Below are 13,638 nucleotides of genomic sequence, written 5' to 3' on the forward strand. Positions count from 1 at the left end.
GGCAGTTCAGCTGTGGCTAATTTAAGGCAGTCACAGGTGCTGCGCTCAGGCAGCAAGGAATGAGGCAGGATAAGAAACCTGGATTTTCACTCCACAAGGAAGGAGGGCTCTAGTACATGTCTCAATGGCTAGAGATAATCTGTTTAATTTAATTCTGAAACAGAGGAATCTGTGACCCATTTCGTGGGTGTGTTAATATATGCTTTTGTTTTAGCTTCACTTGCTCTGCATCCCTTGGGAAGCCTGTCCCAGTCACTCTATTAGGACCTATAATACTGCAGTAGTAGATGCCATTGTGCAGACAACATGTGGGTGTTTTTACTGCTGTCTCATCCGCACTTACTCAGAGCAAGCTGAAGTGACATGGGGGTAACAGTGCTTGCATCCTGTCAACACTTCAGACTCTGCTGTTGTTACCACTGATCCTAATTTTCAAAGCCCTTGTGCCCTGTTTTTTAAATCCTAGACTAGCATGATGATGAACGCCACCATCCTAACTGTACGCCGTACAGAGAACTGCAGCTGCGCAGCACACACGCGGTCAGGCTGCAGGTTTTGTTTAGTGGCAGTGAGTATGACTCCAGACAAGTACACTTCAAATAGGTTTAATATTCCACATTTCCCTGAATCACGCACCTGGAAAAGGAGAGGAAGTTTAAACATAATTTCTAAAAAATGAACTTTCTTCCTGTCTCACCCTCTGGGATTATTAAAACAAAGAGCTTGAACCACTGAAACTTTTCACCGTTTATGTTGTTTGTTTACTCTCTGCACTTCACTCACTTCAGACAGTGCCAGTCCATTTGAGTTCTAGGTCCCTGACACTAGCCCAGTACTGCAATGTTTGGATTATAAACACCGCAGGGAAAAGTTTAAATCCAAACAAGCTTTTCATTTTACAAGGTTTTGGGAAATCATCCTTATTCATTAATATTAGCTTTTGCAAAAAAATTTAGCCTCATAAATTTGAGTCTTAAGTCACCAACTAATTGACATTGCCTGGTAGCATTTTGGACTAGCTGGAACTGCTGTTTTTAATAGGTCAGGACTTGTGTGGAAGGGGCTTAACAATACAGCTTTCTATATACTCAAAGACAACATAAGGGTCTTGGTCAGCATTGATGTAGAAAGCATTGTCATAAAACTCCTCCAAGTCGCCAGCATGCCTGTAATAGGTCTCCAGGCAAATCCTGATATTTTCTTCAGTGTCTTTAGGGTTCTGCTTGAGACGAGCTTGGACCTCTGGTAATGGAGCTGGTTTGTACATGGCGTGATATCTAGAGATAAGACACAAACCCCACTTCAGTTCACAATGAAAATCTGGGAAGTGACAGATGTTACCAAATACATGGTTTGGTTTTGCTTATCCAAATAGGTGTCCCCTGCTGTGCAACTAACTTGGCAGTTAGGCTCTGTCAAAAAGAAGTTGGGAAAGTTTAGGACAAGTTGATACTTCCGATTTATTTGATATCATGACTGTCAGGGATCCTAGATACTTGGAGATATGAGTTTTTCTTGAAGTGATCTAGTCCTAAATATTGATTTGGCACAATCAATCCCATAGGTGACTGAGCAGGAGTCTATACTACAGCAGCCGATGCTCCATTTGAGGGCTCTGTTAGCAGGAATTTGAATTTTTATGAAGACTTCAAGGGCATACCAAGCTTGGCTTGTTGCAGAGCCTAATCCAGATTCAGTTTGTTCTAGTTCTATATTGTAATCTTGGGATTCTGCTCCACCCCCACCTTCACTTGTGCAAACCCTCTAGACCCACCTGTCCCAAAGGCCACAGAGGAAAGTTAGCTGGCAATGGTGAGTTCAAATGGATTTAGGTGAACAATGCCCATGAAGTCCATGGATGTGCACATAAGGGACAAGGGCTTCCCAAGGCTGGCTGACAGCAAATCTACAACTGATCAGCTAAAAAGATTCTTAAAGTAACAAACAATGTTAATTAAGGTCATGCTGTTTTTCAGTTGGCCAGAGCAATGGCTCTGTACTGCGTCTTCCAAAAGAAAAGCCCTCTCATGGACCCGTCTCCCCCTCCTGATGCCCTAGTACTCCGCTGCTTGGTTCTCAAAGGGTTTCAAGTTTATGACGTGCTGGAAGGAGCTCTACAGAATGCTGCTGGCCCAAAGCCCATAACCACTGAACTAAAGAAGACACAAGCCACCCTTCCCCTGATCCTGTCTCTCATGGAGGGTACCACGTAGAATATATTAAATCCTGTTAGGATTTTCTAGGATCACCATCAATCTGTCTTCGAAGAGCGTATGTTTGTATATTAAGGGGAGAGGAAGACGGTTAACCCATTTCTGAGCTGGATTGTGGATATTTCTAACCATGCCTTCCAAAGGCACAAGATTTTGACTTTCTGGAATTAATAGCAAAAGCCCAATCATCTACACCACAATTTTTAGTAAGTCAGAGGAACATTTTTATAACCTGAGCCCCCTAGCAATGCTGTAGCAGAGTTTGGGTTGCCTGTGTAGCTGGAACCAAAATGTGCTTTACCCATGTTGCAAAGTTATGATACAGCCTTGTGAAGATCACTAAAAACTGCTTTGTAAACAGGTCCTCAGAACTGATGCCACAGTTCTATTTCAGGTGAATTATTTATTTTCCTCAAATGAAGAAACAACTTCGTCCTTCTCACTGTATCACCCTGAAAGCAAGTCTTATGTGCAAAAGACTTACACGTAGATAAGATGGTTGGATAAATACAAAACCAAGAAGAAAAGCAGAGTCCAGTTAAGACACTGTCTTGGATATTGTGTATTCATCCTACATTAGTACAAGTTAGAATACGATGGAGGGCTAGCCTACTCCCTTCACTTCATTGGATCCATTGCTGCAGAAGCATAATGCCCAGGATTAGATGTAGCATCTAAAACATATCTCCATCAATTCACAATGAATTTGGGAAGACTAAAACCAAGACTTAAAGACTGAAAGCGTGTTAACTAGAGCAGATACTGTAGAGACTAATCCTAATGATAAGAAATGCAAAGATTTGCTTCATAGCATTAACTTCTGCTGAACAACTGTGTCACTTATTACTAGAACAAAAGGAGGGAGAATAATTACAGCAAATTACATGTTGCACCTAGAGTGAAATGTCTGAATAATAGTGTACCACTTTGACATAAATACAGTATTTATGCCTTTAACCCTTTAGGACTAGGATTTAGAAGGTTCCCAGCATTTGTTATTGATTCAGCGTTGGGAAGGCAGTAAGACATACAATCCAAATCTACCGGGAAAGTAAAATATTGTTTTGCTGTTTCTCAGCATGGGGGTTTAATATTGCTCACAAATTGATGTACTACTTACAGAAATAAAGCACAAATGTAAGGTGCAATTCAAGTACCACTTCTGGAAGGAATTTAGGAAGAGTTTTCCTTGTTACTTTATTCCTAGAACAGTTAGGATGGATCAATCAGTAGAGCCTGAAGATCACTGACCCCACCAAGCTGGAGTGACTGCCACTACGAAGAGCTGTCACATATGAAACTTGAGCTCATATCCAGTGGCTCAAATAAAAGCTTGATCTATTGAGGGACAAATGCATTAATATTTCACAACACAAGAAGCCATCAGTGGGACTGGGGAAATCAAATGCGGCCAGATCTCCAGGTGCCTCTGTTAGAAAGCCTTCCATTATTGCAGTCTGGTTTATAGCATTATCATCCCTAAACGTTATTTTGCCACCCATTTTAGTTTTCATGGAACATGTAAAAGTTAGATCAACTGCTGCTATGGACTTTGATATCAGAGATTTAAAACTGCACTGAGCTGAGGTCTGGAACTTCCTTCATGGAGAGCTGGTACCTGAGGGGCGATGAATGACCTTTTCCTTTTCAGGTATCCTTAAGCAAGAGCACAGTCCACTTGATTTTCTTTAGTTTTCTACGAAGCTTGTCAGAAGCTTTTGTCTTGCTGACAGCCCTACGAAGTTACAGAAATTGGTCCAGTAAAAGTTATTACCTCACCCACCTGGGCAGCCTTACAAATTGTTAAACACGGGACATTAGTGCTAACCTTTCTCCTGTGACTGGATCAATCATCCGCTGAGCCAGACGTTCCATGACAGATTCAGATGGGAGATTCAGGAAAAATATCCTAATTGTAGACAAACAGTAAGGAACAACATTAACATCCTCAGAATAGTAACTGTGGCCTTCACAGTATGAATTAATATTTACACTACAGGAATGCACACACAATGAGAAAGGAAATAATTTTGAACAACCCCGAGGTCAATGTCAAAAAGCATAATGCATGTAAAGAAACTCTTTTCTTCAGTTTGGCCGTTGCATCTTGGTCTTTCTTATATTTTTTAGATTATAAACTCTTTGGGCTGGGGACTGTTTGATACGTGTCCTATACAGAACCAAGCATATTACCAGCGTATAACAAATAATACAGTGCAGACTCATACTTGATTTCCACAGGCTGAGCATACATCAGTCAGGGGGTTTCACATTTCCTTTGCCATCCAGTAGTCCGTGCTACCTCTGGACCTTCTCAAATCCACTCTCTAAACCCAATTCACAGTTCAAGTCATATTAATATTCTGCAAGAGCCAGATGGAAGATCATTCCAATGGCTAGCCTTTCAGTGGACTCTCAAGGACAGAGAAATAGTTTGGCTTGTAACAGCATCTCCAATTGCAGGATGGAGATTGCTCCCTTATTCTACAATTTCTTCCGTAAAAAACCCCAGCAACACTGTATGACTGTTAGTGTTTGTGCCAGTGGACATCTTAAGTAGAGCCCAGTTTGTCTTTTTCTCCCTTTTCTATGTCTTTGTCTTTATTGCAGTATGGCTACTTCCAACCAGTGCCTCAGCATTCAAGTCCTCCTACATCCCACTCCTGCAACTCCATCCCCAGACATCCTTCTGTAGCAGTGTATGGAATCAGATTTGGAATCCATCACATACTAATTGTCACTGTTTGGTGCCAGCATAGAATTGTCCTTTCTCTCAAACCTGACCCAGAGGGACCACTGCTATGGGAGTTTGGTTGCCATGGTGCATTCAACACTTGGTTCCTCTGTTGAGACTGCCAACATGACAGACAATTAGGGCTTGATTTTCAGAGGGTGAACACCTGCAGCTCCCATTAACTATAACTGGAGATGTAGTTGCTCAGCACTTGTAAACATCGGACCCTAGATCCAGATCCACACAGGTACTTAGGCACCTAAACCCCAGACTTTGGCACCTAAGTCCCTCTTTTAGGCACCACTGTGATCCACAAAACCTCTCTTTGACAGTCACCTAACTCTACAGGCACCTAAACTCACCTGACACCTACAATTTCTGTCAAAGTTTCTGTCGAAGTTCCCGAGGCACCTAAGTTTCTGTCTCTGGGCATGTGCAGTGCTGCTTCACTCTTGATACCCTGACATCCATCTTCTGCCTAAGCCCTGATATGATCCATGAACCAAGACAAAATAGGTGGAGGAGCAGCTCTCTCACCTCTGGGGTCCAATCTGGAAGGCGTGCTCCAAACACCAACCCCCTGAGCTACACTGTTGTATCAACTGAAAGAAACAAATAGAGTTGCCCCGGTCGTACAATTATCTTCCTAAGTCAGTTAACCTCACCGTAATGTTTTTATTAATTTTATATTCAAGTTCATAAACTCTTAAGCAGAAAATTCTCACAAATACATTTATGAAGAGTAGATATAAATCACTAGGCTGTGGGATATTCCACAGACTGTGCTGATGTCACATAAAGGGAGATTTTTCATATGGGAATTTTTAAAAGAACAAAAAAAAAAACCTTCCAAACTTATGGAACTAAACTTAAAAAAAAAAAAAAAAGGATTGTGGGCTTTCAAATGTAGATTTATTTACAATACAACAATTTCTGCCTTCGAGGGCAGACTTCCTATTTTGATTTTTGTCTGCCTCACAAAAGATACTGTATGTTTTAGACATTCACCAAAGAAACATTTTACACTGACTGGCTGGAATCAGACCAGATGAAAGGCTGAGCTTTACCTTGGCATGCATATAACAGATCACTAGAATTCTTTGTAGGACTTAAAGTTATGAAAATCATTTCTCTCTTCAAATGTTTACAGATAATGACTTCTGTTCACATTGTGGTAACAAAATAACAGGCTGGAATAAAACATTCAAGATCTCGGAGATTCTAAAGACAGGAAAAGAATCATAGTTCCAACATTCTTTTATCCCTTACACTCTAACATTTTGTTTTTCTTTGTTTCTCTTGCCCAACAATGGCACAAAAATGTGATTGTCAGAATAGGTAACATCTGATGATATATCTCGAGATGAATATTCTAGTAGAGTGGAACAATGTTTATACAGCCCTGATAATTGATACAGCTCCCTATTATATTCTGAAATAAACAGAACAGTTAAAGGATTATAACCTGGCATATCAAGAAAGCTTGTCGCAATTCATAGTTACTAACTCAAAAAATATTATAGTATTTGAAACAGAAGAGCCTAAAAACTGTACTTAAAAAGCTGCAAACAAAATGAACTCTGAAAGCCTTGTCTGAGACTCATCTTTTTTATACAAGATTCTTATTATTATCCAGTCTGGTGTCACCATTAAAGAAAAGTGTAGGGGGAAGATGTAGGAGACTACAGACATCTTTTCTAAGATGTGTTTTTTTCCCCAAAACAACACATGACAGAATTTACCATACAACATCACAGAATCAAATCTGACAGCCTTTTCAGAACAGGGGTTAGGCCTACATGTGGTGTGAAGAAGCCTGCATTGCCCTGCCCAAACTGTACATACCGTACATGTTCTGTGGATAAGGAGTATATCAATCTCTAGGGCTCATCACTCATAAGCAATATATTCAATGGAAAAATGTAAAAGAGAAAATATATATAGCTCGTGACTGCAGTTAAAATGCTTCTAACTAGAAAGATTATAACAGTTTGAGAGATATTTCCAATACACATAGGGTCTTCCTGTACAACCTAATGGGGCTTACTCATGTGATTAAGGGCTGTCCAACCTAGCCCATTAATGGGGAATACGGGAGAGACTTTTAAAATAAATCCACTGTATAATGCACATCTTGGGCACATAATCATTCTCTTTCTGTTCAGGAAAGTGTTTCTGGAAAACACCACCAACCTCCAGCCCTGCGTCAGTTTCTTCAAGAGGCTATGATTTTGGTTAGGTAATTTAACTCAGCCCACCAACTGTTTGAGTGATATTTTGGTAAGACTTCTGTCTAGAATACTTCACAGATACAACATTATGTCCTCCTTAGATTTTAAAAAGCACAGAGTTTGATCCAGCATTCATTAAAGTCAATGGAAAGACTCCCAAAGGACACTGGATTGGGCCCATTGCTTGGCCCCTTACCCTTGAAGAATGTAATATCTTTTATATATGCACACTCCATAAAGCTCTCCTTAGGAATCATCATGTCTTTGTGTGTTGCCATGTGTTGTATCTTCTATCCATAGGAAATTTGCACTGTGGTTGATAGGCAGGAAGGCAAGGAAAAGTAGCGTAATATCAAAGAATAATAATACATTATAGTGATGGATTAGCATCTGGTACTGCTTCTATTTCAGAGCTGGCAAGCTGCTATTTTAACTATGCAACCGTACATCATTGAAAAACATCCAACAGTGATGGCATAAGATGTCTAATAGAAGATTGGATGGCTTGGGGGGAGCAGCACATAGAATCTTTCCCCTCTACGTCATTGATTCAAATCTCATCTAGCTCAGTAGTGACCAAAAGTTATTAGCATCAATTGCTGTTTGGTGTCCTACATGATGTAACTTTGTAGGGTCTCAGTTCAGTTCCCAGTGGAAACATATCCCCATCACAAAAATCACCACCACAGGCTGGCAGTCTTGTTGGCAGTCTCAGTGTACAGGCCAAGGATCGACTGGGTCATGGGTACTACACTATGCTCTCTCCTCGAGTGGTGGTCCCTTATGTCAGAGTTCAGGCATGTTGGCAGGCAATATTAGGGAAGTAAATATACCACTGATGGTACGAAGACTTAAGGATCCAGTGCTGTCAATCTAGCAGTTTTCCTAAGTAATGAAATAATAAATAAAGCAGTTAAAAGGAAAAAGGTGAGAGAGATATCAGAACGCTGTCTCTTCCTCACTGTATCTGAAATTACCAATCTAATCTCTTAGAGCGTTAGGGCACAGCAGTAAGGTTAAGTCCCACAGACTGATAAGATTGATGGTAACCGTCATTGCCTGTCAAGGCAAAGGACTTTTTTGTTGCTCCATTCTGGGACTTTGAGGGAACCTATTGGTTTTGCAGAGGTTTTGGGGAAGAATGCTGCTTTGGTGACAGAGTACTATTGATTGTCTAATAGGACTCTTACAGTCATCTTTTGCTCTTGCTATTGATACAGCCTCTTTGCTGTCTGAAGCCTTATAAGTCACCATGGTATTTTGATGGCTTCACGGTGACTCATGGAGTAAGAAGGATCCTGCCAAGAGCATTGGTGGTAGAATTTTCATTCCAAACTGGATCAACTGTGACAAAGCATTTCAGGAAACATGTGCCATAGTCATGCAGTAGGCAAAGGAAGGTTTCTTTACATCCACCTTGCTGTGATCACCACACCTGTTTTGGCTGGTGAACAACCTGGTTAATTCAAGTTATTTTCATCTAGTGATGGTGTTAAGTTTTTCTCATCCCGAGGAATTTTTATGCTGTTTTGTGGATAAAACTGCACTGTGCCAAAGCAATCTGTTTCTACAGTGGTAGAGTCATGACTGGTGGCACAACAAACAAAACGTTCTATACTTGAATTGTGACTGGAGTCACTCACTGATCTGCTGTGGGCGCTCTATGCTGTGACTTGTGAGTTAGATCTATGTTCCTCTTGGCTAGCGAAGGCAAATGGAGAAGCAGTGGGACCATTGTTGGTATAGACCGTGAATACCTCCTCTTCAGGAGGCAAGATGCCAGCTTCTTTTAAATAAGTGATCAGTTGCTTGCTCAAGGAAATATCTCTTGACATGGAAGTTCTCTCCAATTATTGTTCTGTCTGAAATCTTCCCTTTTTGGGAAGATTATTGAGAAGATTGTTCCAGAACATCTCCAGCAGCCTCTAGAGTCCTCAGATCTTCTTGCCCTCAGTCACTTTGGTTTTAGGCTAGCCATTTGTTAGAGGCTCCCTGGTTGTGCTGGTGGATCTTCTCTTGGTGACTAACAAAAATGAGGTCACCATGTCAAATCTGTCTTAACTGCCAACTACTGTAGGCCTTGCTGGAGCCCTAGGCATAGCTGGCATGGTGAACCAAAGTAGTCCTGGCCTTGGCAGAATAGTAACACACAAGGTATTAGCTAACCAAGTAAACACATTCGTGACCTGAGAGGCTGGAACAAGAACACCCAGAGTTCTCAAGTATCTACGTATACAAATTCCCAAAAAAGGGTACAGGAACACACTGACCCCTCGTAAGATAAGGCTGGAATGACAGGTTAATGGCTGAGGACTTTTTTTCAAATTAGCAGGTACAAGGTACAGGATAATAATGAAAAACATAAGGAAGGTAATGCGTAACTTGTTTGTATCACTGTATAAAAGGAGAGTCGAAGGAGGGGCATCTTTGTATTGGCCCACAGAACAGCATTAGGTTATGCTGACTGAGCCGCTACCTTGTCACAGGCATACATGTGTTTCGTGTACCGACAGCCATTGAGCCAGGGCACTAGTACCGTGCTTTGTCGACAATAAACCTGGCCGAGTGCCTTCTCCACCAAACTGAGCCTGTGTTTTTTCTTTATGAGCAACGCTGAGGGATGACGCATCAACATGCTGCGCTCTCTGCTGGTGCAGCTGACATCAGAGCCACAGCAGCAGCAGCTCTAGGAGCACTACCGACGCTCCACAGAGCTCCCATCAACACCACTGAGCACGAAGTGCCGCTGACTTGTCTGTGAACCCTCGCGAAGGAAGATACGAAGGAGCGGAGCGACTCAAACAGAGGTTTGTATTGTGTAGTTGTTCATCTGCCCTGAGGATGCCCCCAAGTTGAGTTTTGCAGGTTTCTATGTGGTTGGCCTGTCTGCACCATATGCTGCATATGGAATCAGTAAGAGGGTTAGTGAACCACCACAGCATACATTGTCTTCAGGATGATGACGACACTCAGCTTTATATCACCATCTCTTCCAGTTTGGCGGGTGTGATTGAAGAACTTGTCCCATGTCTAGAAGAAAGTGGGGCACAGATGAGGGTTAACTGTCTGAGGCTCAAGTCAGATATGTCCTAGTGAAATTTAAGTAAACTAGGTATAGCCAGTTGCTTGGCTATGCTCAGGATTCAAAATTAAAAATATTCAAGAGACCAAATAGCCAAGCTTAAACTGTTTATTAGTCAAAGACAAAGCAGGAGAACATGAAAAGGAGTATTACGTACAAGCCCTCTTGGGAAGCAGCCTCGCAGCATTCACCTTAGATGATAGTTCTGCTTCAAAAATATGCATTCAAGACTACATGTATTTATACGATAGTTTACATGCTAAAAGCACTCTATACATCACCCAGCCTCAACCCACCAGTTTCTAATCTTGTTTTTCTATACGGTCCTGCACTTTCATGGAATATCAGGGTTGGAAGGGACCTCAGGAGGTCATCTAGTCCAACCCCCTGCTCAAAGCAGGACCAATCCCCAATTTTTGCCCCAGATCCCTAAATGGCCCCCACAAGGATTGAACTCACAACCCTGGGTTTAGCAGGCCAATGCTCAAACCACTGAGCTATCGCTCCCCCCTTATCTTTGTTTTGAATATCACATTCCAGGTGTCATTGGGCCATGGAGATACCTCCGAAATGTACAAGGACATACTATTCATACATTTGGTTTCTGATGGGTTTTGTGTTTGTCTATGCCAACGAAAGAGTTCAACCGTACAAAGTGTTATAGGATACACGATATAGGATACATGTGTGAACAGCATAATATGGGGAAAGCATAATAAAATTCATAGTTATATGATTTAACATAACTACCCAACAGTCAGATAGAATAGAGTATGTACAATATTCATGTTGTGCATGTAATACATATTAATGTGGCGTGCCATATGCAGCATACCACATAGATATTGGCTAACTCTTACAGGCAACCATAAGTACTGACAGGGTTGTTACTAGCACCCCCAATAGGAGATTTTCCCACAATTTGCTATGAAGCTTTGCAACCTGATGATCTTGTTGGCTCTCCAACTGCTGATGGATCCCTCTCTGGGGTGGATGATCAGGCAGTAGCAGCTACCAAGAAAGTTTTTTTCACTTGGACTTGAAAAGAAAGTGTCAACCTTTCCCTCTTCATGGATATAGTCAGGACTGAATTATTGTGATGCGTTTACACGAAGCTACCTCGTAAGGCTACTTGGAAAGGGCAACAAGCTGCCTGCTTGCTAAGCGGTGTTTCCCACAGAGAACACATTGCACCTGTCTTCCTAACCAACCATTAATGGTTGGGGGAAGTTTAAAGTGCTGGTTTCAACCTACAGAACACTAAATAGCTTGGGCCTGCCTATCTAGAGACCATCTCTCTTCTTGAGTGATACCATGGTGCATTGCAGTCAGCTGAGGCACTGAGACTAATAGTTCCCTACTTTAAAATAAGAGGGAGCTGCTGGCAATGTGTTCTCAGTCAACAGTCTTTGGCTCTGGGATTTAAGTCTAGTTGTTCTACCAGGCTTTCCTGGGACAAAGCAGTTGAGTGGGGTTCTGGGGCTGATGGCTGGGAAAATCCACTATTGGTATTGTGCCATTTTATATATACCATGGGTCTGATTCTGATCTCTGTTACAGTGATGTAAATGCAGAGTATTTACACTGACTTTACTTCAGATTTACCCCAGTGTAATTGAGACCAAATCTGTCCCATTTTGTTTAATTACTGTCTGGGAGTGTGTTGATCAGCACATTAAAAACAGATCTAAATAAATAAATAACTTTTCATTATTAAGAAATAAAAAGAAAGATCTCAGATAGAAAGATCCATGCAGAATGCTACCTTTCTGGGTACCATTTACAGACAGACTAGGACCAATGACACAAGACCATTGGTGTTCTTGTGACAGCCTTGGTGATGGACCAAGTTCTCCTGCAATGAAGTTGGAAAGCCTAGATTTAAAAAAATTCTTTGCCACTTTTAATGCAGCATTTTAACTTTTAAGTTGAAACAGCAACTTTAAAAATAGCGGGCTATTCATCTTGTTCTTGTTTTTTAAAAAATCCTATACATCTTCCCTCTTGCACACAGGTAGCAGCTGCAATATTCCCATTCTGCACGCTCTGCACTCCACACAAAAAAGAGGCCCCTGCCGGCCATTTCTTGTTTAAAACTGTGCATAATTGATAGTGGCAAATCTACCCCAGCTGTGTCTAAAACCTCTCCAGGGGCAAGAAAAACACTGTCTATGACTGTCATTAACTACTAAATTAGCAAGCGCTCCTTGCAATTTACAATGCACCACATCAGTCTGTTTTAAGGAGGAGGATGCAAGGATCAAATTCCTGTGTGATCTTAAAGTTATAGCAAACTTTACTATCAGATATTTAAACACCCCGAGTTGAGTCTGAAATGCGCTTTCAGGACAGAGAAAAACAAACAAACAAACTAACCAACTTTTCCAAGGCAGACAGACAAATAGAGCTTGTCAAAATCAGTGTTGGGAAGTTAGAAAACGAAGACATTAGCAAAGTACCATACATCTGATGGGACATGCAGATAGACATACAAAGAACTAAATTCACTAGCAGCTTACACTGGCTTTACCTGTGGCAGAATTCCCTGGGGATAGGAACTCTGCTGCAGGACTTGGCTCCAGAAATGTAATAGCCACAGTTCCATTAACTGAGATAAAAGGCAGTGCTGGCTAAGAAGCAGGTGAGGCTGGGCTCTTGGAGAGAGTGCTGATTCAGCAGTCCCCACCAGCAGAACTCAGAGATGGCGCTCACACACATTTCTGAAAGGCAGGCATGGAAACACCATAGGCCAGCCAAAGTGGTGAGAAAGCCCTGGTGCAATATAGGCTCAGTTGACACTGGTTGATGTACTTTCTATCTCCCTGCGCTATTTCTGCTGGGTTTGGCTAAATTGAATGCCCCGTGCCTTAATTTTCTAGCTGAAGAAAGTTTCAAAGGAGATCTTTGAAATATATACTGTCAAATAACTGTGGGAAGTGCCTACAGCCATACCACCCCATGTTGGGTCACGTCAGGCCTAAGTAGCTTAGTAGGGTCTGGCTAAGTAAGTAGTCTGGGATGAGAAAAGGAATACTTGTGGCACCTTAGAGACTAACAAATTTATTTAATCATAAGCTTTCGTGAGCTACAGCTCACTTCATCGGATGCATTCAGTGGAAAATACAGTGGGGAGATTTATATACATAGAGAACATGAAACAATGGGTGTTACCATACACACTGTGAGGAGAGTGATCACTTAAGGTGAGCTATTACCAGCAGGAGAGCGGGGGGGGGGAAAGGGGGGAACCGTTTGTAGTGATAATCAAGGTGGGCCATTTCCAGCAGTTGATAAGAACGGCTGAGGAACAGTGGGGGGTGGGTGCGGGGGAATAAACAAGGGGAAATAGTTTTACTTTGTGTAATGACCCATCCACTC

General features: G+C 41.7%; 1 protein-coding gene across 3 annotated transcripts in view; it reads right to left on the reverse strand.

Annotated features, from left to right (window-relative positions):
• Positions 1-589: 589 nt before the first annotated feature.
• The window catches only part of AK8 (adenylate kinase 8), a 108,818-nt gene continuing 95,769 nt past the window's right edge, over positions 590-13,638 (reverse strand). For 2 of the 3 annotated variants that reach the window (XM_048823067.2, XM_048823065.2), the window contains 2 exons: positions 4,042-4,122; positions 590-1,277 (listed from right to left, as the gene is read on the reverse strand). In XM_048823067.2, the coding sequence (XP_048679024.1) occupies positions 1,043-1,277; positions 4,042-4,122 (316 nt within the window). In that variant the 3' untranslated portion in view covers positions 590-1,042. Of the gene's footprint in view, positions 1,278-3,831; positions 3,949-4,041; positions 4,123-13,638 lie in introns of all 3 variants that reach the window. The other variant, XM_048823066.2, reaches the window with a different exon arrangement.

This window comes from Caretta caretta, chromosome 16, assembly GCF_965140235.1.
Source record: "Caretta caretta isolate rCarCar2 chromosome 16, rCarCar1.hap1, whole genome shotgun sequence".
NCBI lineage: Eukaryota > Metazoa > Chordata > Testudines > Cheloniidae > Caretta > Caretta caretta.